At 42.6% G+C, this 24,642-nt stretch overlaps 1 protein-coding gene across 1 annotated transcript in view; it reads left to right on the forward strand.

Annotated features, from left to right (window-relative positions):
- dock8 (dedicator of cytokinesis 8) overlaps positions 1–24,642 on the forward strand; it is a 38,967-nt gene that overhangs the window by 5,533 nt on the left and 8,792 nt on the right. The window contains exons 2-38 of the mRNA XM_049716675.2: positions 626–725; positions 3,403–3,578; positions 3,981–4,052; positions 4,433–4,541; positions 6,870–7,079; positions 7,493–7,578; positions 7,991–8,057; positions 9,742–9,891; positions 10,076–10,156; positions 10,232–10,391; positions 10,464–10,600; positions 11,008–11,101; positions 11,197–11,359; positions 11,970–12,087; positions 12,291–12,361; positions 12,570–12,714; positions 12,810–12,911; positions 13,011–13,106; positions 13,406–13,640; positions 13,717–13,878; positions 14,004–14,185; positions 14,620–14,712; positions 15,124–15,219; positions 16,251–16,397; positions 16,473–16,586; positions 17,157–17,312; positions 17,399–17,538; positions 17,621–17,784; positions 18,175–18,326; positions 19,501–19,683; positions 19,767–19,893; positions 20,311–20,398; positions 20,474–20,570; positions 21,078–21,212; positions 21,335–21,487; positions 23,330–23,488; positions 23,736–23,836. Of these exons, the coding sequence (XP_049572632.1) occupies positions 626–725; positions 3,403–3,578; positions 3,981–4,052; positions 4,433–4,541; positions 6,870–7,079; positions 7,493–7,578; positions 7,991–8,057; positions 9,742–9,891; positions 10,076–10,156; positions 10,232–10,391; positions 10,464–10,600; positions 11,008–11,101; positions 11,197–11,359; positions 11,970–12,087; positions 12,291–12,361; positions 12,570–12,714; positions 12,810–12,911; positions 13,011–13,106; positions 13,406–13,640; positions 13,717–13,878; positions 14,004–14,185; positions 14,620–14,712; positions 15,124–15,219; positions 16,251–16,397; positions 16,473–16,586; positions 17,157–17,312; positions 17,399–17,538; positions 17,621–17,784; positions 18,175–18,326; positions 19,501–19,683; positions 19,767–19,893; positions 20,311–20,398; positions 20,474–20,570; positions 21,078–21,212; positions 21,335–21,487; positions 23,330–23,488; positions 23,736–23,836 (4,821 nt within the window). The remainder of the gene's footprint in view (positions 1–625; positions 726–3,402; positions 3,579–3,980; positions 4,053–4,432; positions 4,542–6,869; positions 7,080–7,492; positions 7,579–7,990; positions 8,058–9,741; positions 9,892–10,075; positions 10,157–10,231; positions 10,392–10,463; positions 10,601–11,007; positions 11,102–11,196; positions 11,360–11,969; positions 12,088–12,290; positions 12,362–12,569; positions 12,715–12,809; positions 12,912–13,010; positions 13,107–13,405; positions 13,641–13,716; positions 13,879–14,003; positions 14,186–14,619; positions 14,713–15,123; positions 15,220–16,250; positions 16,398–16,472; positions 16,587–17,156; positions 17,313–17,398; positions 17,539–17,620; positions 17,785–18,174; positions 18,327–19,500; positions 19,684–19,766; positions 19,894–20,310; positions 20,399–20,473; positions 20,571–21,077; positions 21,213–21,334; positions 21,488–23,329; positions 23,489–23,735; positions 23,837–24,642) is intronic.

The following is a 24,642-nucleotide window of genomic DNA, read 5'->3' on the forward strand; positions in this document are numbered from 1 at the left end:
CCCTCCCAAGTGGCTGCTTTTAATGTGTTTAGAAAATAAAATAGACCCACATAAAGTGGAAACTCCAAAGTTAGAACACAATTGATCACATGATGCAGGGTTACCTCCAGGCTGTTGTAATTTTCCTAAATAAATATTCATGTCTCTCTGTTTGGGAAGCATTGAGGTGAGCTGCAAGAAACTTCCTCAATGGTTTCTTCTTTTCACTCTTTAGCCTACCCACTTTTTGGCATTGCAAACACGCAACTAAGCGCGCATGAACACCCACTGTATCTTCCAACTGTCTTTGAATTTAACCTTCCATTGTAACGTCATGTCGATTTTCTGCCACAGCCCGACTCTTAAATCAGTACCCCATATTTATTCCACGGGGTGCCAACGCGACAAAGCCTCCACTGAGTTGTGCTTCTGTAGTATGGAGGGAACAATAGTGTGAATGGAATCACCATGGATGAGCAATTCAAACTAATGTGAGTGGGAACAATGGTGGTGCTGGAGTTGTAGCACTCATTAAGTCCCATGACGTGCCTGTTGCTTGATATATGCCTAAAATGTAGTTTCAACAATGTCGGATGTGTGTCTGAACACGTCATTTGAGAGTCTACTTTTTTTTTTTTTGTTCCAGGCATTCATCTGCCGAGATCAGGCGAAACTTCAGTGGCAACTATGGCTATTATCACAGACGGTCAAACTCCAACGCCTCAACCACGACGTACCTCACCGTGGTGAGTTGTGCTTTGTTGACACTGAGTTTGTCATATTATTCACAAACGTGACTCTTATGATTGTAAATGATTGTGATTGTCATTGAAGCAAGGATCTGTCACATTCTATAAAAATCATTTAAGATGTTAAAAATCTGAACGTGTACAATAGTTGTACTTGAACATACTTGGGAGATTTCATCTGCTGCAAAGTTGGTGACAAGCTGGAGCCGGAGCCACTCAGGTTCTGTCAAGCTGATGCTCAGTAATCCGTCGAAGGGATTTGTTCTTGTGAACCCTCTCTTCACACTTTCATTTTCTATTCCCACCCTTCCTCGCTGCATTTGCCGACCTACATCTCGCCCGAGCCGACCGAGTTTTCCAAAGCTCACAGGCGGCACTCCTGACACTCACTCTCTCTGACTGAGTGTGCTCCTTTGATTCAACACACACGCACACTCCCCAGTGAAGATGCATGAACGAGTCAACTGAGAGGCTTGAAGGAGGATGCCTCGCACCATTCAAGTCTTTTCCAGCTTGCGACGACTTGCTACATGGTTAATCCTTAACCTGCTTGCGAAGTGGGTCAGGAGCTAGGCTGGATGGGGGTCTGCCTACCTTGCAGCTTACATGGGCAAATGTTTCATATGGCCGGCCGGATTTGGGATGTGGGAGAGGGATTTTTAATGCCATAATCTCTGGGATGATAGTTTCCTTGTTTATTTGTTTTCAGAATTCCCTCCATGGGCTTTTCCATTTTTGTTTTCACTCATATGGCAAAGAGATTCATCCATCAATTTTCAATCGAGTTTGTCTTCACTATGTTTGCAGGTGTACGGGTTCTTGTTTGAAATTCAAATCAGAACCTAAAAGTGTGGTACACGGTGCTTGCGTTAAAAAGAAAAGTTGCATGTGTGTTTGTGTGTGTAGTTTATGGAAGGAGTATGTGCAGATGTCACTTCCTGTTAATTCTTGTGGTTTGTCTGAAATTTTATGTTCAAGGCTCAATTTGAAGACTTTATATTGGCCAAAGAAATGCATTATTTGATAAGGTTGATCTTTGAGCCACTGTACTTTTCAGCTTCTAGGAATATGAGGATGGATAATATTTAAGAGGATCTGCATCACGGCTTAGTTTCATTAAAAAGCAGTGGGCGCCGTGCAGTGGAGGTGCCTACTGTCACTTCTCACATCCGGCATGCGCCATTTTGCACGCTTCCCCTTTTGCACTTTTCAGTTGTCGTCAGGGTAAGTCCGCAGCATTTCTCTATGAGCACATATCAGGACGGGCTTGCTAAAATTGTTTTTAGAGACTACTTCAGTTGTTGAAATGACACATTTTGCTTGTGCTGTGCTGTGCTGTACTGTACACTTTTTACAAAATCTTATGTACTGAGATTTTTGAACTGACTTCCTGAGTTTTGCTTAACCTTCTTAACTTTTTTTTTATATAAATGATTAATACACAGACATCAACTACTGAAAAAAAATATAGTGTTGCTTCCACATAGCAACATGCACTGATCAGAGGCATGCATACATTTGCATTCATTTGTTCTAGTTTGCCGCCACGCTTGAAAGACACGGTGGCGACGATGCAGACAGTGAGGTTGCGTCTGCTCCTAATGATCTACCCCTTGAACATTAATGCTCACCACTCGCGATATAATTTGCTGCTAAAAACCACGCCTTAGGGTGGACAGATGTGCAGCAACATGTCTGTAGGTAAATGGAATTTGCTTGGCGCGAAATTGTCGGCTTGAGCGGTGACTCATCATGTTATGTTCCTGCAGTCATTTCTCTCTTCTCAATGTTAATTTGATTGAGATAATCTTACTTTTCTATTAGCTCTCTATTTTTATTTCATTTAATGGTAGACCTTATTTCAGCCTATCGCCAAGATTCTATCTTGACTATGATAACAAGTAACAACACTACGAGGATCCTGACCACTTACTAAAGCCACAGATTCATCTTCCTCTTCTTGCAAAAAACAGCCCAAAGGAAAAGTAAATGTGATACCCTAACGATATTTCTATTGCATGCTGAGATGAGGCCTCGTGAGGTCTGCTGAGGACATCAAGCGTTTACTGTATTGATATAGGCAACATCATTTTAACTTTGTGTTGTCATTATCTTGCTCATTCTGGCATCCATCTTGTGTGTGTGTGTGTGTGTACCTGTTTTTTATGCATTGCCTCCCCTACCTTCTGTGGTGTTCTTTTAAGTGCCACCGACAGTAGCTTCAATGTGTTTTGGGATGATTTTCGATGCTGTGTTCCAAGCTCACTCAGGCAAAGACTCGGTGCAAGAGTGACTGTGAATTGTACTGGTAGCTAAAAATAGAACCATCTGTCTAATGCAGGCCTCTTTGTTCCATTTTGATTTTTTTCGAGACAGGTAAGAGGTAGCAGAAAATAGCCTTTTAGAATAATCATTTTTTTCATTACTGATTACTGCCAATGTATTCTCCTGGTTCCAGTCAAACTGAACGGATTGAACAAATTGAACGGAGTAGCACAGTGGGATAGTGTTTAACGCACATGCCACTTAGTTTGAGGTTCTGCTTCAAATTCTGACATTTATGTTCAGAAGTGTAAGCCAGACTAATTTTCAGCGCTGCTTGGAATCTTACAGTTGTCTGAAATGACTTGCATTTAGTTATGTTTGTCCTAAACTTTTCAATTTGGTTCCTCAGCCGCAGTCGTATGACGCGGTGGATCCTTTGGACCTGGAGGAGTTCCTGATGTCGCAGCTGCAAAGCGGCGACTCCGCCCTGATGCAGGAGCTCGGCGACTTTCCCGACGATGACCTAAAGGTGGACCTGGTGGAGAAGGAGTGTCGTACCATCCGGCATCCTGTCCCTGACGACGGGTGGGTCGCTTCCTCACGAATGTGAATCACCATAGGAACTATTTAGTAGCTACCTGGGTAGATAAATCCAATCAGTTTAAGGGGATACCACACTAAATATTTGTTTAATTTTTGTACCACAAAATTTCCGTTTTGTGTTTTTTTGTACTTGTGTTGGATTTATAATGTTTTTTAAAAAAACGTTTTAAAAAAAATTGTCCCACGATTGATTTTATTTTATTTTTTTAAATCAGTAATGGTTTGAGTTGAGTTGAGCTGAAAATTTTGATACCACAAAAACCTGGCATTTAGCAAATAGTATGTGTATAATCTTCATGTCCACAGTCATTTGTTACTTAGTTTCTCCCTCTGAGCTTTTCTTCTGCTAATGTGTAATCATTCCATCTTGTCTCTATTTTGCAGAGTGGAGTTGGATCCCCATGTGAGGGATTGCGTCAAGAGTTACACCCAACCTTGGCTTGTGGTGTCTAGAAGGTCAGGCCTTTCAGCCAGTCCCATTCTCTTTTAGTTTCACCGATTATAATCTATGATAATTATCATAGTTTTTAAAATGATGAAATTGGGGGAGGGTTCAATTTGAAGAAGAAAATAAAATCTGAGGTTAAGCAGATTGTGCAGGCTTTTCTGCAGACACTTGAGTTCCTTGAGAGGTTGGAAAAAGGAAACGACACACATCAGAGAGGCCGATAAATACACACCTCCAATCTGATGCATTAAAACCGACACTATCTTAGTGTGCAAGACTTTGATGTGTCTCGTTATCTAAGTGCAGAGGTGTATCAGCGGTAACCATGCTTGTTGTTTCTAGTGTGTGCATCCCTCACTCACTAACTTGTGTTTGTGCGTCCTCAAAGGTGCCAAGGCGATGGCTGGAGTGCATATTCGGATCGAGCCGGCCTGCACAAACTCCTCCAGAAGCAGACCTTTGAGTCTGACGTCAAGTCCCTCAAAGAAAACACACCAGTAAGATGCAAAGCGTAATCTTTTGCAGGAGGGAGGAAAATAGTTCAAATCTATGCAAAAAGAGTGATTTTAAATACTAAGTAATTTCTTCTATACGTTTACATTTTCAGAAATATGGTACCACTCCTACTAATATCAATGTTTACTTTTGCTTTTTATTGTTTATTTTCACACTTGCAGAGCAGTAGGGGACTCCAGAAAGTCAACATTAGTACTGTATTTGGATGTGAGTCATGTATAGCAAAATGTAAATATTTCATGCTGTGTCACCACAAGCAGTCCAAACTCAGCTGTCGGAACAAGAAGACTTGGGGGAACTTGAGCTTTAGATAATAACCTCTGTCATGCAGGCAAGAGGTTCCATCCTTGACTCATTCATTTCCTTCTTCTATCATTATGTAATACTCCTGACCTGCCTCTCAGCTGTTGTGTCACACTCGTATTGCGTTAGTCACTTCAAATTCTCCACGCGCCCGCTGGACTTGAACGAGACAAAAAATCTAGGTTAGCATCACCATGGGGATGTGTAGGTGGCATGGGGGTAACTATTTAAATATTTATACTCCACTTTATTGTTGTAATTTTTGGTTTATTTAAATTATTCTCATAAAATTACAAGATTGTATCTCTTAGTGCTATGACTCTTTTGTCAGAAAATTATTTCCCATAATTTTGCGTGGTCGTAGTTAAATTCCATGACTTCTCGTATTGTTTTATACAGTTTGGCTCTACAACTCCTAATATGCAGCCTTTGGTTTAAGTTTGTTTGGTGGGAAGCAGGCCTGAAGTTAGAGCGGCATGGCAGTCCATACTGATTGAGGCTTGAGAGGGAAACAACAATACAACGGGGTGGGGGGTAGGGTAGGGTAGAAAGTGGACAATACACCAGTGGCTTTTCTGTCACGCATGTATGTATGTATATGTGTCACACTTTTGACTCTCAAGTTAGCTGATTAATCTTACATGGTGGACTGGTGGTTCTACATATTTTAGGGAGTTCTCTTCTTTTAATTACTTCCCATTTCCCTTTCTTGGCCCACAACTGGCGTTTGGTGCCAAGTTTCCATCCTCCTTTGTCCCAAATGAACCAACACTTGGGCTCTAGGCCTTGCGGCAGCGCCAGCCAATCTGAATCCTCACCATCCTCAGTGCCCCCCTCCCCCGCCCTGTCACTCCGTCTATGCCAGCACCGCTTAATCACCCAAACCAAAAAGGTCTTTATTGGAGCAGCCAGCTTCCCATGATCTGCATGCCAGATAGAGTGTGACAGCGAAGGGAAGAACGGGGCGATTGTCCTTCGGCACGTCACGGTCCGTTTTGCTGTCGTGGCCTCAATGCCCAGACGGTTCTTGACAGCGGGAATATGGGATTGATGTGTGACGGGAGTCAAAGAGACAAGAACAGCTTAGGGGATAGTATGGAGGAAGGTTCAAAGACAAGAGCGGCATGGTCATGCCTGTGGAGTAATTCTAGCTGACTGATGTCATGGCCTACCCTAACTTGTTTGGAGCAGATGCTCCGGTTGGTTAATTGCAACTAAGTCTATTGACCATCAGGGCAGTCCAAATATTAAAAATATTTCTTTGTATGATGCAGTACAATACCAACGTTATCCACAATAATAATGATTGGTACATAGCGACATAATTTATGATACAAATGTTCTGTTGTGTTGACTAAAAGTGATGAGTTGGGCCAAACGAGAGTAGGCAAGAAACCTGGTTTGGATCTTGCTAGATTCCTTCCATATGCGTAACCCAAATGTCTCAAAGCTACAATAACTGTACATCCTGTAATCGAATAATCCAGCCGACTAACGGGATGTCTTTCTATTCAAAGCTACATCCGCAACTGCAGAATGCATCAATACTATTGACAAGCAGCTCCACTTTCATTGCACTGCAAAGTATCACATTTGGTTTGATTTCCTTTTTCATACTGATGACTTAATTACATTTTAGCAACCACAGCATTAGGCACACATGTTGAGGAGAGCCTTTCAATACCTTGAGCAGACCAGACAACTTTGTGTTATTGTCTGGGGGCAAAAAACTGTCAGGACTGTCAAGACTGTCAGGGCTGTCTGGATGCCTGTCAGCTTTTTTCTAGTGTCCTTGACAACATAATAACTAGAGACTTCTTTTCAAATCTGAAGTGTGATTTTTACGCTTCACAAAACATTGGAATGACATTTATTGATCAGGTTGTTTTAGTATTCCGTTTTTTTGTTTCCTCTTGTTTTCTCCATTCTCACATTCAACGACACCAGCTCCCCTCCACCCTTTCTTTCTTTCAATATTCAACCCTGTCTTTTTGCCATCTGCCCAGGTCAAGTCTCCAACTCTAGCGGGGCTGAATGATGACTCTGGCCGCACGCTGACCTCCTCCGACTTCAACTTGCGCTGTTTGACTCCAGATCAGAGGGTGCCGGGGCTGCTGGCCTTCAGCAGTCCTGAGGAACTAGACCGCTTTAACCAGGAGAGCCGGCAGGGAAACAGACACCCTGAGGTCTTTGCGTTGTACCCGCCCATTGACGAGGTGAGGCATCATCCATTACTTTTAGGGGTTTGCATTATATATTTTAAACCATCTGATGTGGTTTGATTCAGTGGGATTTGTATTTGGTTCGCTATGTGACGTTTAAATTGTTTCGTAGGGGACAAAATGAATTTGTCTCACAGGTAAATGTGCAGCTGAAATGTCTTATTTCAATTTCAATGACATCGTTGGACAATCGGGAAATTAAAGACATGCATAGAATTTGCAAAATATTGGCCATTCTGATAAGCTCGGCCAAAAGTCTGGTCATAATTTCTGTTGTCATCTGAGCCAAACAAATGATCTCTTGTTGCTAAATAAAGGAGTATTTTACTAAAGTAAAGACACTAATTTAGCAACCTCCTGCTCTTTTTTGCATAGTTTCCAAAAGTAAGACTTCTTTCGTGTTCCAGGAAGATGCGGTGGAGATTCGACCTATCCCCGAATGCCCCAAAGAACACACTGGAGACCGCATTCAGATCCGATGCCAGGCCATCAAGTATGTCGGAAATTTCTGTATGACTTCACCAGCAGATGTTTTTAAAGGCTTTTTTTTTTTTTTTTATCTCACACATCGCACATTCTTGGATGTTGGGTCCATTCGTGGTTTCAGGCAGCATACTTGGCGACAGTTTCCCTCCCTCCCCCACTAATTTACAACATCTCCACACTCCTTTATAGCATTTACAAATACGCAAACACAACCGTGTCCTTCTTATAACCCACTGCATGTATTTCCTGGCTTCATACACACATTTCACATTACAAAGTGATTCCAGATACAACAAAGTCACAGGATAGGAAGAAGTAGAATAGAAATACGGTACGAGGATAGCACCGGGCGAAACGTCAATTACATATCAGCGCCTTTCAGCACTTGAGTCATTTCTGATTGATTCTTTTCTTCTCAGGTTTGAGATTGACATCGAGCCCATATTTGCCACCATGGCCTTGTATGACCTAAAAGAGAAGAAAAAGGTAAGAAAAGTCACTAGTAACAAAAAAAGCTTTTAGGTCAAGCGTTTACTATTAATTAATTTATTCAGGACTCAAGCAGTCCCCTCCGAGCTCACAGTTATTTTAATATTGAGTTATTTCATTATTTCCCACCTCCCCGATTTTATTATTGCGTGCCATGCGCCTCCTGCTTTACTGCATGTTTTCATGCACTCAAGTCGGTGAGGGATCAGTGTAATCTACAGCATGTTTTGCCTCAATTGCTACTAATGCTGGGCAGTTTTTTTTCCCAACCGGCTACTTTGTTTGCATGTTTTTGAAGGACTGATTTAACGGAGGGGGGTTTGTGGATGAAGAGGCCGGAAGGATTTAGCTCGTGATTAATAGCTAGTGGTGATAGTGTGATGGAGTTTTATGCCAATGGCCTTGCCCTCTTCTGACTGCCTTAGAACCGATGCTGATGACTCTGATTTGGGCTGATGGGTAATAACGGGCACAAAAGCAGTGATCTGTAATAACTTGAACTAAAAATAACATTATGTACGTATTTGTGTGCAGCACTGTACAAATTTTGCCGCACTTGAAAACACATGGGTTTATTAGTGGACCCATCATGTTGTGTTTGCAATAGCATCAATGCTAATATTGCTGTTCAGAATTGTTTCTTGGACACTGGAAGTTGAAAGGCCCATTTTCACAAGTAAATATGTTTGTCATTTACCATGAGGTCACAACAAAGGCGCTTTTGTTTGACGCCTTTGTTCCGCTTAGCAGAAGACCGATGATGATGACTCTTTAACCACACCCCTTGCATTTGGCTTCCTGTAACATGGCCCGTTATCAACATGAGGTTTTCATCTACACAGAGAGTGACAGAACCAAGCGTGTCACAGGATTCACGGATACTATTTGACATCTGGTGCTCCTTTTTTTGAGCCGACCGCAAAGTCTGCTGCGGTGCTAAGTGTGGTCGGCCATGTTGGAAAGAAGCCCAGTGAGAGGAAAAGCCAAGCATCACAAGGATCACATGACCAGCACATGTGGCTTTCTCCATAGCCTGAGGTTGTGATGATAATGCTGCAGCGGTTTACGCTGGATGTGTACTCATTGAACCAGCTTGTATTAATCCTCTGTTTTGGCAATTATTGCTGGCGCTGTTGATTTTTATGAGCAGCACACAGATCACAAGTTTGATTGCATGTTTGTGACGTTTATGTTCTAAACAGGCGAGACGTTTTCAGATGAGTGCTTCACTTTACTCTAGTTTCAGATTGGTATCATCAGACAATGTGTGGAGTCATCCAGCACCATGAAAATTTTGTTCAAATTGACACAAGATCTGGGCATAAATACAATACAGAAGTTTCCTTTCTCTTTCTGATAGGGAGCTAAAATAAAATTAGTTATGGCTGGGTAATCTGGCCTGAAAATACAATATGAGATTTTTCGGGAAATTGAAAATCTTACTTATAATTTAATTGATTTCCTTCACCAGCACTTGTAGTATTTTTCCCACTGTCTGAGATTTGCTTTATTTATCCTAATACCAAAGACGTTTCAAAACTTGAGCCCCCCTGAGCGTCAACATGTACAATATAAATATGTATCAACCAGTCCTAATGTTAAATTCATTGAAGACTCCTAATCTTTGGACACTCTCTGCACTCTCATTTGATGTTGAGATAAGACCATTCTCTTCTTTCAGATATCTGAGAACTTCCACTGTGACCTGAACTCTGAGCAGTTTAAAAGCTTCTTGCGATCGCATACTCCTCATGTAGATCCCTCCACGCTGGCTCGGTCGGCCATCTTCTCCGTCACCTACCCTTCGCCCGACATTTATTTGGTCATCAAGGTGAGCATGCAATCTTACAGTACCATCTAAAAAGAATACTTATCCGGCGACCCCTAATGGAAGCAGCCAAAAGAAGAAGAAACTATGGTTTCCTTGCTTTCCTTCTGGATTTAATGGATTTTCATGTTGAGTCACTTTGATTGAACTTTATTCTTTCTATGGAATTTTGTACTTTGTGTTCCAGATTGAAAAGGTTCTCCAGCAGGGCGAAATTAGCGACTGCGCCGAGCCTTACATGACATTGCGGGATTGTGAATTGTCAAAGGTAACGTAAGAGTACAGTATATCATTCTTGTGAATGTCGGTCGCATTTGAAGAACTCGTGCCTGTGTCCCTCCAGAACAAGGACAAGGTAGAGAAACTGCGAGCCCAGGCCGAGGCCTTCTGCCATAGGCTGGGTCGCTACCGCATGCCCTTCGCCTGGGCCACCGTCAACATTATGGAAATCATCAACACCGCAGCCATCGACCGCGACGTCACAGACTCAGACAGCGTGAAAGGTCTGCAACCCCCCCCCCCCTCCTTTTTTGTCCTTTGTCATGTGAGCTAGATGTATTTTTTATCTTCATCAGGGAAATCCAGCAGCATTGATCGTAAATTGCAGCTGCCCAGGAGGAACTCTGAACGTTTCAACACTTTTGACGAGCAGCCGTGTAACATCTCCGCCTTCAAGCCTGCCACCATCACCATCAACACTATCTTCAAACAGGTCCGGCTTCAAAATGCAAAAAAACAACTCTATTGTCATACTGAGATTCATCATGTCCTGTCCAAAATTTTAATCTTCCAAATGCATTCCATTAACACAAAACCATGCTTGGCATCCACGTCAAGCTGCTGTAAAAACGGTTCAAGCTATTTAACCTTGGAAGGAGACATTGAGTTTGAAGGCGAAACATGCCATTGTCTTAAAATTAAATCAGTAGTTTAGGATGCGACAAAGCTCCTCCAACCACCACACACAACTTTGAAAAGTGACGTTAGCGCTGATGCTTAGGCAACTTGAGAAATGGGTGATTCACCAATATTCATCATTATGAGGCTGGCAATGTAAGGCCAGATTTTTAAATCGTCTAGCGCATTACATATTGGAACTTCTTGAATTTCCTGTTGCAGGAAGGAGATCGTTTGAGTGATGAAGACTTGCTGAAATTCCTGTATGAGATTAAAAAAACATCCACTCCACAGAGACGAATCAAGACGATACCAGGTGCCCCCTTGTCATGTTTAGAAAAATAATAATATTATTATTTTTTGGGGTGAAAATAGTCAGTGTTAGTCACATTGATGTCTTGTTGTCTTCAGGCTGCATAAAGCTGGACATGACTCCACTGCACGACTTACCTCAGGCTTGTTTGTCCACCGAGCTCATCCCCCTGATTCCTGTGGCCGAGAAGAACATTCGGCACGTCAAAGAGATGCTGGAGTTCCCCTCCAGTGAAGTTTATGTCCCTCATAACGTTTACAGGTGAGCTGCTGTGAAAGCCTTGGAAGCATTTGTGCAAAATGCTCAAATATGAAAATAGCCCAAGGTTCAAACAAGTCTCCTTGTCTAAACAGAAACAGTATTTATTCCTCTAACATGCCTCAAGCAACAGTCATGTCGCACTCATTAGAGGTCACGCTGCTTGTTTTCTTCATTATGCTGCAGTTGTAATTTGAAAGGAACATTATGGAAAGTTAATTTGTGCACAATTAGTTTACCTATCAAGTATGAAATCGATAATTAGCCAGTTCATTTGCAGTCCAGACTCAGAGAGCTGAATTTCTCTTGCTCTGGAGGGACTCAGTCTCGAGAAGCCTCAAATAACACTGCATAAAGGAGCTTGATTTGTTGCTTGTCATTTATGTTAAATTTTTGGCACACCCTATACTCTAATTGTAAAAATAAAAACATGCATGGATGCTCTGACAATGTCTTAAATAATGACTTCCTATCACTGAGTTCAAGATGTTTTAATTTTGTGTTAAAAGCTAAATTAACTTTTGTTTCCCAATGGTTGCTTATTGCGTATCACTATTGCCATCTAGCGGTTGAAACATGAAATACATCACCTTTTTTGCTTTGCATTCTGCAGGAACTTGCTCTTTATTTATCCCCAGAGGCTGAACTTTGTCAACAGGCTGACGTCTGCGCGAAACATCAGCATCAAAATCCAGTTTATGAGTGGCGAGGACCCCAACTGCGCTCTACCTGTGAGTACAGATGCAAACTCTCAGCAGAAAAAAAAAATTATTACACAATGTATCTAATACTAGTATGTAATGTTTGCTTAGTTGTACCTCCTTCAACAAAACACTTGGGTTCCGATGCTAACCTCTGCCACAGTTTCCATTGATAATGAAAATATACTGTTCAGTAATTTGATTTAATTTTGGGTGTTTGTGTGTCCCCTCAGGTCATTTTCGGCAAATCCAGTGGGTCTGAATTTGTGCGGGAAGTCTACACACCTGTTACCTACCATAACAAGCAAGTACATTAATATAACTCATAATGATGTTTACCCATCGCATATTTTTTGTTAAATGTGTTGAAATACAATGAGTTTAAAATGTTTGTTTAAATAAGTTCCAATGTGATTAAACCGGATGAAAGGCATTCACTGGTCGCACAAAGCAAAATGCCACCATTTAGGAGCGGTCAGGAGCCCTGCCCTCTGACAGTCATTTTTGGGCAGATCGCCGGATTTCTACGAGGAAGTGAAGCTGGCCCTTCCCGCCCGTCTGACGGAGCGACACCACTTGCTCTTCACCTTTTACCACATCAGCTGCCAGCAGAAGCAGAACCAGTGCAACAGCTGTGAAACGCTCATTGGCTACTCTGTAAGACTCACAACCATCATTCAGTTCGTTTATTATTATTTTTTTTTGTTAAATCTGAGGTAACACTGTTTTGTTGTGCTCACCTCCTCATATAGTGGCTGCCCATATGGATTAATGAGAGACTGCACACGGGTCAGTTCTGCTTGCCCATCGCCTTGGAGCGACTACCTCCTAATTACTCGCTACACACTGCTGAGGTAAACATGTGGAAAAAATACTTATCAGCATCCACTTGTTTTAATCGCGTATAAGTACGGATAAGAGTTTGCTATCTTTTGATGTTGTTTGCTGTGCAGAAACTTTCTTCTCAGACCATCCCAGTCAAGTGGATGGAAAGTCACAAGGGATTGTTCAATCTGGAGGTCCAAGCTGTGTCCTCTGTGCACACTCAGGTCAGTTGCAGTTCATGGTTTAGAACAGCCGTTGGAAAATTTTCATCGGTGCTTGTGAGGGAGGGGGGGTCACATAGGACCACACACTTCTTAACTAGATGTATGGCAAAAATGCTAATTTAAACATGGACAAAAAGTGAGAACAAAATATGTGCTCTTCATATATTTCATTTTCTACAACACATTTCTCAGTAATTTCTCAGTATATAAAAAAATCAACAAAAAAGGATGTGAACAAAAATAACCTCTAAATGCACACTGTAGCTACAATTTCCCCACTCTTTTGCTTTACCCACCAGGACAACCACTTGGAGCGCTTTTTTACCTTGTGCCACGCGCTGGAGGGCGGCGCCACGTTCCCGCTGCGTGTCCGAGAGGAGAAGATTCCTGAGAACAAACTGGAGCACGAGCTGAAGCTCAGCATCATCTCCCTGGCGTCGTCCAGCCTGGAGCCACTTGTGCTCTTCTTACACCTGGTGCTGGACAATCTCTTCACGCTCATCATGCAGCCCATGCTCATTGGCGGCCAGACCGGTGAGTTGAGTTGATGATATCGCTGACCTCAATGCGTCCAGTAGATATGTCATGACATATAAAAAAAACATTTCAGCCAACCTGGCCCAGATCGCCTTCGAGTCGGTGGTGTGCATTGTCAACAGTCTGCATAACAGTCAGGAGCTGACCAAGGACCAGCAGGGTCGAAACAGCCTGCTGGCGACCTACCTTTACTGGGTGTTTCGTCTACCTGACCCCCCTCGAGACATTCCAAATGGTATGCACTTCTGTGTGAAACTAAATGTCTTTGTCTTAATGATGTTTTGGGAATGTGGAGTACAGGGACAGGGAGTGTCCACTCTAAAGCGGAGCTCATACAAATCTGTGTTTGGCCGCAAACAGGAACAGGTGGTGTGATGCTGCCGACCACAGAGAGCCGGTACAGCACGATGGGCCGTGCATCCGCGACCACGGTGGGCAACACGCTTCTGCAGTCCAGGATCCGCAGCAGCAGCAACCCCGACATCCCCGTGCCGCATTCATCGGCCGAGGATGCCGAAATCAAGCTCATCTTGGCTGCCAAGGTATGCTGGAGGTTGGGTGTGAGTCACATTTGTGCAAGTCATACACCTGTTTTATGGCCTTTATAGTGATGGTTGAAGTTAATGTCATAGCTGTTTATGCACTTTCAAGTCAAGTCTTCCGTAGGTTTTATCCGAGCAATTCCTAAATCCTAAAATTGGTTACTTAAGTATGACTACAGTTAAGTCATGATTGGAGTCCTGACCTCTCAGGTCTGCAAAAAAAAATCTGAACCCCTGCACAGGTACATTCACACTTTTTCTACATCATCACCCACCATGCCTCTTCACAAACTCGCACTCACAATCACTCAAGTCATTTGATTCCGACTCCTCCTGTACATTAGCTATTGTAATAGGCTGGCAGACAGCAATTCTAATGAGGACATCCATCATGCTCATTGTGATGGAACGTGTGTATGTGTTTTTGTCTGCAGGGCCACAACGTTCCAGGCAGTCGCTTGTCAACTGTTTTGGACACAAACAGCCATCAGAACGCAACAGGAACCACCAGGCCCTCCAGCAGGAAGGTACAAGCAGGGGGGAGCGTCGCTATGGTTACTTACGTTACATATGAAAACTTTTTGACTTAATATCTTCTTTAAAAATTAACAATTTAACTGTAATTAGATCCAAAACACGCTTACCCTATGTATAGTACAGAAAAAATGCGAATAGCAAACAGTAAAAGCGCAAGAGACCCTAAATCAAACCATATATGTAGTAAATTATACCATATTTAGCCAGATTTGTTTGCAACGTGAGCAGAAAATACATGTTTTTGGTTCACTATAGTTATCAGAACAAACCAGCATTTTGTGAATCCACAAGGTGTCAGTGTGGTATAAGTTTTTTCACTTTTCCCAGCGTTCAAGTTCCGCCACTTGGTAACGCAAATAATCGATTTCTATACATGCGCTGTGTGTTTTTGTGTCTTGCAGCAATTTCATGAGGAGCTGGCCCTGCAAATGGTGGTCAGCACAGGAGTGTGCAGGGAGAACGCTTACAAATATGCCTGGTTCTTCTTTGAGCTGCTGGTCAGTAGATTCAATATACAATGCCGCCTTTTGACTGGCACATTAGAGAAAAATTTTTTAGTGATGTTGATGTGTTATGTATCACATCATTTGACCATGAATCTCTCTTCTGTCCCATTCTCTCTCTCTCTCACCTCTTTCGCTCCCTTTGTTTTTACTGAGGCATATCATTACTCACATTTATTCTCAACCTCTCCATTAATCTCACTTAGTCATCCTTGTCCTGCACTGACCTCACTTGAGGGATGAATCAAATGCAGGCTGTATACTATGCATTTTTATACTTTTACCTTGGCGGAGTTTAGATAAGGTTTTAGTTTTTTGTTTTGTTCAGATCAGCTTAAAAACAAATTGACAATAGGCTTTTTTTCTTTTTCTGCCCGTTGTGTCATTTCTATTGTATGTGGTGTTGTTGCTAGGTTCAATTTTTTGATATAGTAGTTTAACTTGTGGGTTTAAGATGTCCAGTTTTCTTGATGTTTGTTGATTGCACTTTGGGGAATGTAAAAAGTGAAACTAAATGTCTTTTTCTTCTCTCCCATTGGCACTAATAGCCTTTGTAGTCTGCTTGTACAGAATTGCCCACCATTTGTATTTGTATAATAATGCCAGAAAGAGTGTTTTAATGACTTCATCCTTTGTGTTTTGCTAGTGCCTATATTTGTTTGCCCATGTGTGATGATGTTATGTCAGATTGTGCTAATTAGTGTTAGGCTAGTACGCTAGTTAATACTATTCATGAACCAAACATGTACGCTAATGACACTAATTACAAATAAACAGTTCTTCAAGATTAAAAGCTATTTAAACACAACAGAGCGGCACTTAGGCACTAGTAGTATTACAATTGGAGAATCACTTCACTCGTCAGTTCTGAAGTTTAGGTGTCAAGTGGGTTTAAGCATGGTTCCAACAGCCAAGTATGAGTACCCCCTAAATGTGCTTTGGTCAACCTGCAAATTACAATGCATTCAAAATGCCACTTGATTGGGATCAATTCCTGTGTATTTTCCCAAATTTCTTCCAAAAAGGTGAAAAGCATGGCCCAGCACATGTCCCAGCTGGATCAAAACGTACCACGGAGGAGCCGCTTCTCCGACCGCTTTAAAGATGACATCACCACCATCGTCTCCGTGGTCACAGCTGAGATCGGGACCATCCTGTTCAAGCAACAGAAGGTAGGCATTGATGCCTCTTTAGCTCAGCGTAAGTGAGACCCTTCGCCAATGGCACTTTGTTGATGTCTGTTTCAGGAGGTGGAGCAAGCAGAGAAAGTTAACATCAGCCTGGCCTTCTTCCTCTACGACTTGCTGTCTCTCATGGACCGGGGCTTCGTCTTCCTGTTGGTGAAAAACTACTGTAATCAGGTACAGCTCAGTAGACGCTACATTAGATACACCTGCATGATGTTAAAGCAGCATTATCACATACAGGAGATTTTACTAGTTAATATTAATACAAGTGTCTGACTAGAAACCCAACATTAGCCTTTGCATTTTTCATGGAGTTTGCTGATAGCTGTAATATGCTTTTTTTTTTTTTTTCTTGGTGACAGACATGCTTTTTGTGTTCGCCAAAATAACCGGAGGATCAAGAGTTATAGCAGACTATATTGGTTTTACTTTGCTATAACACTTGTGAGAAACTATATACCCACCCAGCTACTACTGGGCCAATGTTAAGTATATGGATTTTGTTACTATGACGACCGGGAGTGGAGTGGCTCCTAATTGCATGAGCAGAGCCTAGAGTATGTAGAATCAAAATGAACACCATGAAAGAAAATATATTGAATGTGTTTTAGTATGTATGAAAAAAGTATTTTAACTTGTGGAGTTGTGCAGTTCATTCACTATATGGCACATGGTCAAACCCCACAGCCACTTATCCTCCACGTCAGCGTCATTCTTAAGTGTGCTCTTTTCTTTCTTGTCCAGATGTCCGCCAAAAGTGTTTCGATGCCAACACTGATCAGCATGCGTCTGGAGTTTCTGCGAATCCTTTGCAGTCACGAGCACTACCTCAACCTCAGCCTGTTTTTCAGCAGTCCAGCCTCAGCTCCTGCCTCTCCGTGCCCGTCCATTTCCTCACAGGTCCGTCGTTGTCCGTTGTTTGATGTACCGGTAATTTGCGTGGAATGAGTGTGAACACGCGTGTACTGTGTTGTGTCGCCATACAGAGCTCCGGTTCGTGTAGTTTCCAAGAGCAGCAAAGGATCCTGGGCCTGTTTGAGCTCTCTCAGGAGTTCAAGCAGCAGCACTACCTCACTGGCCTGTTGCTCACCGAGCTCAATGCAGCCCTCGACATGGAATCTGAAGGGTATGGAAAAAGGAGGAACAATGTTTCATGGAATACTAAATATTAGCCTCACTATCTTGAGTAACTGGTTGTTTGACTTTAGGGGAAAGGTTCAGAGGAAGGCCATCAACGCCATCTTCAGCCTGCTGTGCTCTCACGATCTGGACCATCGCTGTATCAAGAGCGAGGTCAGAGCCAAGATGGCCGCCCTCTACTTGCCCCTGGTGGGCATCATCATTGACTCCACCAACTACCTGGATTTTACAGGTATGTATTATTCCAAAAACTAAAATCCTACACTGGTTATAATGTTCGATAGATTGTGTGCATCTTGTATAACTGTGTGTTGAAAATAACTCAGTCAATCATATCTAACCCTCTAGCAACAAAAGTGAGCACACCCCTAAGTGCCATCATTTTAAAGAGCAACACATGTTCTTCTCAGATGATTTTACCATGAGGTGCCATATTATACTTTTACTGACCAGTAAGGGAACAGTAAATTTAATGGCTACTTCATATTATAAGCAGGTATAATTTCTTGAGTTTTGTTCAATCAAATTAGACATATTTGAGGTGTGCTCTCTTTTGTAAGCTACTGTACAGTATGTGTAGGTGTTGTGAGCCTTGCAAGTTAGTCCGTGTGTCTGTCTCCAGTGTCAGACACACGCGGCGCAAAGAACAAAAGTGGCGGACCTGAGGACGACCTTGACAGCGTGCCGCCCATCAATCAATCTGTTGCCATGGCGATCGCCGGGAACCCTTTCAACACGCTGGGGAGGAGCGTTCTTGTTTCCATGGCATCCATGGTAAAAAACTGTCAACTATTAGGCTGTTTTTAGAAGTGTACATGTATTTGGGTTGCGTGTGTGTTGTGCCAAATATGTGAAGTTCAGTTCGCTGAGGTAGATTGATTAGCTGTCAGAGCCACTCGCACGCACATACACTTACACGCGCAAAAATGGTTTATATGCAATGCTGTTATAAGCTGGTCGTCATATCTGAAAAAACACATCCATCATTTGTAGTATCTACCTATCAAACTCCACAGTCACCTCCAAGAGATGCATTCTAGTGACCCCAGAATGCTTTTGTTTTTTTTGTTCTTTGCATGAAACACCACTGCAGCGGGAAAAGTGACTTTCACACAACGCAGCCCTCGGCTTGATATTCATCATAGTTCCAAACATGGCAGCTGATGTACTTCAGCCGCTTCGATCAATGTTTTTTTTTTTGCTTTTTTCTCACCTCATTGATATTTTCACAGCAGCGTTTTTGTGTCAAAGCTGAGAATGTCTGTTAGGGAAAAAGCTGGGCTGGGTCCCACCACGAGGCGGGACACCCAAAAGCACTGGGGCGATAATGGCCACATTTATCAAGAGCTGCCACACAAGTGAAGCAGCAGTAGACCTCTCGCGTCGTAATTCATCATCAGGAGAATGAAGGTGAATTAGTCTGCAGTAGATTTTCACGTCCGCTAGATGAGGAAAAGAGGTAGTCGACCATCCTTGCAACGTGTGTGCATGCTGCATCAGGGTCTCCCGTGAGAGCAGCACATTTGGGTGTTAATGGTGCATTCATGAATTCTTGAATTGTGGCTGGTGACCAATCCAGGGTGTACCCTAGAGTCAGCTAGGATAGGCTCCAGTCACCTGTAACATCAGTAATGAATTTTGCTTGAAGTGCTCTTGTTGGTTTCTTTGTTCGCCGCGTTCATTCTTTTCATTTCTACTTTCAGCTCCTCAATTAGAAAGAAGTTTATCTGCCATATTTTTAAGTATATTAAACTTTAATTGCTGCATTGTGTTTTGCTATAGTTTTTTTTTTAAATTTCAGTTTGGGATGTCAGGGATCTTTTTGCAAAAATATAACAGAAAGACTACTCAAGGCCAGGCAATGTATTGTGATGATCTGCAGGATTTATTGGTAGTTTCAAATAAGCCTTTGCCTGACTTCTATCAAGCGTCTCACTCTTTAACACAGCAGGGGAAGTCGGTAGCCACCCTGGCGGCTGACACAAGCCGCCACCTGCTGATTTGCTTCCTATGGGTGATGAAGAACGCCGACCGGGGTCTTATCCAACGCTGGACTGTGGACATGCCCCCCTCGCAGCTCAACAAGCTGCTGGAGCTCCTCACAATCTGCGTGTCCTGTTTTGAGTACCAGGTCAGTTTGCTTGGCGGCATGGAGTCCTTTCATAGGCCTTGTTGGTCAATAACTCTCCATTATTTGTATTTGTGTGTGTCCAGGCTCATCAGAGCAGCGATAAAGTGAGCACACAAGCTTTACAGAAATCCCTGCAGGCTAAGCTCCAGCTGGAAGAAGCCCTGCTGAGAGGGATGGGAGCCCGCGGGGAGATGATGAAGCGAGTCGGAGGTAACGCGCACTTTGAAGGACTTTGCCGCCAGGGAGCACATTTTTATCCATTTTAGACCTTAAAGACCTTCTCTGTTCATAACGGTCGTTCTCATGTCAACATGGCCAAAAGTACTATCTCGTTATTTCATTTTAATCTAAATTTGACATTTGTTCATAAATTCCGGAATATTCCAGAGCTCACTAGTCTAGTCTAGTTATTTAAAAACAGATAGAACCATTGAAATGTTGACCTATTTGTAATCTTTAAATATTGTAATGTAAGATGGGGCCATACTGCACCTGTTATTATAGTTGTTGTCTTTTTCGATTAGATATACCTAATTAAGTGGTCGGTGACCACAGGGCTCATTTTTAACTGGTCATCATAACTACATAGTTTACTTTCTGATGTTCTTATTTTTTTTTGTTTTTCAGGAATGGACCGATCCATAGGTCACAGAGAGAACTTGCGCTGGAGAAAAGATCAAACCCAGTGGAGACAGACCAACGACAGACATGATAAGTATGTCTAGTTTCATTTCTCCAAACATACGCCACTCATTCAATTCTGAGTATTCATCATCTCACCTTGCACCAGGACCAAGGCGGAGTTGGATCAGGAGGCTCTGATCAGTGGAAATTTGGCCACAGAGGCGAACCTCATCGTTTTGGACCTGCTGGAAACCATCGTGCAGGTCAGGATGAGCACTCTAAGTGGAGGATTGTGTGTTATCACAATCACTTGATTGAATTGAGTTCCTTTTACTCAGGTCATTGAATTGCTTGCTTCACGCCAACGTGAACATCAGTTGCTTTATATTCAGTCCTGTGGGAAGACCCAGATGAATGAGAATATTCGCAGTCATCTTGTGTAGAATTCCGACCAAGCAGTTTGGATTGGCTGCATTCACGTGTCTAAATAAACCGCCCACACACATGTAAGCCTTGGCAATGTCAGATCAAAATGAGTCTTTCTACACTTTATTGGTGAAAGCACTTTGGAAAAAAAATACATCAGCTATCTTTGATAATGTACTCTCAGACTAAAGAAGGACTTAGCTTGCAAGTTCTAAGGTCTCGGAGAAGTGGGACATTTCTGGTGAATATCCTTGCGAAGTTGATTTGAGGAGTTTTCAAAACATTGTTAAGCCACTCAAGGTCTGGACAAATATAATTTTATTTTGCTTGTGTCCTCCATGCAGGCGGTGCCACTGGCGGACTTTAAGGACAGCGTGGTGGGTGGTCTGTTGAAGGTGTTACTCCACTCGCTCACCTGCAACCAGAGCACCACCTTCCTCACACACACCTTCGGCACACTCAGGGCACTTGTTGTTAAGGTACCCCACAGGATTATTAGTCATATTGTTAATTGCACTCCTTCTCAATTATATAGTCAATAATATAATTGACTATATTATTCTGCAAATGGCATAATAGTCCTCAATTTCTTTCATTGAAGTTTGGCGAGCTGCTCTTTGAAGAAGAGGCTGAGCAATGTGCGGACCTGTGCCAGAAGGTCCTTCAGTACTGCAGCAGCCCGGTGGATGAGAACCGGAGCCAGGCGTGTGCCACCCTCTACCTCATCATGAGATACAGCTACAGCAATGCCAGCGTAAGCGCACACACGTCAACATCCTGTGATCACTCACTCGACGTTATCTGGGCCACCGGCCGCAGACCAAAGTAAATAGCGGGTGACCTTTTAGTCCTTATCTAACCTGAAGGAATTGGATTGAAGTGCACCGAAGAGAAGGGAATGGCTCATGATATGTCTGCTTTTGTCGCACACACACATGCACATTTTATCCCGCATTTATGTCGTTCCTATTTCTATTCTCAGCTCTTGGTAGAAAAAAAGTTTCTGGTGAAGTATGTGCGGGTGAATAGAGAGCAGAGTGATGTGTCACTGTCTGCCTCCCCCACACTTACCATTCTTTAATGATGACACACACACACGCACACACATACTCTGGGTTACTGTGTGTGTGTATTGAAATGGAGATACTCCCGGGTCACAACATTGCTGCGCTCTGTAATGAGATCCATTTTTAGTTTTGATTAACATTGTCACAGATAGAAGTATATAGGAGTCACTGCCAGATCATCAGTAATATGACTATGAAGTCTTTCGCTAAAATAGCAGTTTGCAATATTGTGACACCAAATTCTACCTTAAAAAAATCCTAGCACTCCCAAGTGTGATCTGATTGTCCAAATGTGACGATGCAGCATTGGCAATTAGCCTAGTGCCCATTGCCGCCATCTAGTGGCGGTGTGCCTTGGTCTCATTTTCAGAAATTTTTTTTGCTCGCAATACAGAGTAAAAATGGACCAAGCAACAACTTGAATTTGAAGAGTATGTAATTTGAAACACTCAGTCAAGATACAACTGTGTCTGAGTGAATCATAATTTCTAAATCCCAATGACAAAATTCCAGCATATGTCCAACATATGATTGTGGTGGGTATGAGTAGTGCCTAAAGTGGTTCTGCTTGTGCGTGTGTTCAAATGAAACTAAGCGTGCTCCTTTGATATTTGCTGCGTTTACAGCATTCGCAGTGTAATGAAAGTCAGACAGCAGCCTCTGGAACATGCGCGCGCGTACTCACACAAACGTGCACGCCTCTCCAACCCACCATGTATTTGTTTATGCAGACGATGCAGCATTGGGAATTAGCTTAGTGGCCATGTGACTCACTCAAATAGAATTTTCTTCCCAATATCAAGCCATTTTTTCAACATCATGCTCACGCAGAAAAACACACAAGCTGACATTTGTGCTTCAGATGCTTCTAAAAAACGAGTGAGATGTCGAGTGATGAGACAAATCTTATTATATAGGCGCAGTTTTTGACCACACATGCGCGCACAGACACACATCAAGTGCATTAGTGGGCAGTGATGGGTGGTTAGGCTGCGGCTCCATGCTCAGTTGAACAGAATGGGGCCGTAGAGATGATCCATGGGTGATTATGTCTCTGCTAATGGGGGATCATTTCCCGCTTTGCCGCTCATGTCGGAGATAGATGGCGCTCAGCGCGCACACACATGCATACGCGCACACACACGCGTATACATTCGCAACCTGAGTGCGCACATGTGGTAGCTTGTCACTGACAGGTAGTGTGAAGAATGAATGGTGAAACAACAGCAAGCAGAGGATGCAACCTAATCAGGCCACTGTGCCTTCCTGATTCAATATCGCCATGATGCGTTCGGGTGCTGATTCAATTTGCACGCTACATTTTTGACGTCATTTTTGTTTTCTCGGCGAGGCCGTGATGGGTAATTGACAAATTTAGCTGCAGTAGTGGGACAAAATATTAGATACTGCTCTGTGGGATGTGGCACACTTCTTCACCTCTGTAAACAACAAGCAAAACAATAAACATAATTTTATCTGTCCGTACATCATACGTGTATGTGTGTGTGTGTTTGTGTGTGTCTGGACAGAACTTTTCCAGGGTGAAGATGCAGGTTACTATGTCGCTGGCCTCCCTAGTGGGCAAATCCTCCGACTTTGAGGAGGAGCACCTGAGACGCTCCCTGCGCACAATCCTAGCCTACGCCGAGGAGGATGCTGAGATGCAGAACACACAGTTGCCCCAGCAGGTATCATGTTTTTAAATTTACAATACGTTTAGTTCCTAAATACAATCACATCACATCATGTTTTGAACTATGCTTTTATCTAGGACCGAATAATAAAACAAAATTCTGATTGGGATTTTATTTCCCCTCAATATTGCAATTACAATTTAATATCTTTCCCATGTACTGTATTTTTTAACAAACACATGCAGCAAATGTGTATATTACAATGAACATATTGATGCTATATAAATAATTCGGTCTCCAGGTGGACGAGCTCCTGAGGAACCTCAACAGCATCTTGTCTGACACGGTGAAGATGCGAGAGTTCCAAGAGGATCCCGAGATGCTCATGGACCTCATGTACAGGTACCTTCTACACTTTCCTCCCACCACACCCTCTTCTCTCTCTCTTTATCTGGGGTTTGTTTTGCCTCTGTTTGCCTGCCTCGCCATGGCAACCATGTGCTAGCACTTTGGCTCCCCTCTGAGCCGCTTTTGTTTACATGCAAATGCAAACAGTGGGTCCAGAGGAGACCAAAGGACCATATGCGCACGGCATGTGTCGTGTTACATGTGTTATTTATTACGCATGGCTCCAGTGTCGGTCTTATTCACGGAAGTGCATGGACTTTCACCTGAAATCACCCCGGCGCGCTCACCACACTTGTTGCTCTGTTGTAGGGTATGAAAAATTTGGCCTCCAGATTCATCAATTAATGTTAACGAAGAAAATGAATAACTGGCTTTATAATGGCCTGCATTCCATCTAAATGCAATGCATACATGAATTCCTTTTATGAGAATAATTTCCATAATTTGGTTGTCTTATAAATACTGTAGTAAATGCCTCAAGGCTTTCATTAAAATTGTTGTTTTTCTAATGCTTTAAAGGCATCACAGTCTTCCACTTATCACAGCTCTGGTACATCAGATTTTTTTGTTGAATATGTTTGCCGTTTACAATGGAGACTTGCCTTAGGAGTTTAATTCATTCTGTGGCCATACCCATAACTCAAAAACCTCACATTTTAAGTTGTGTTTCCCCATTGAAATGTATTGAAATGGAGATTAATTTGACACGTCAAAAAAAAAACAGTCAAAAAACAATGAAGCACATATGACAACATAACAAGACAGTTTATGACGGCCACAGTTCACATCAAGACCCTCCC

The sequence above is a fragment of the Syngnathus scovelli genome, chromosome 3 (assembly GCF_024217435.2).
Source record: "Syngnathus scovelli strain Florida chromosome 3, RoL_Ssco_1.2, whole genome shotgun sequence".
Classification (NCBI taxonomy): domain Eukaryota; kingdom Metazoa; phylum Chordata; class Actinopteri; order Syngnathiformes; family Syngnathidae; genus Syngnathus; species Syngnathus scovelli.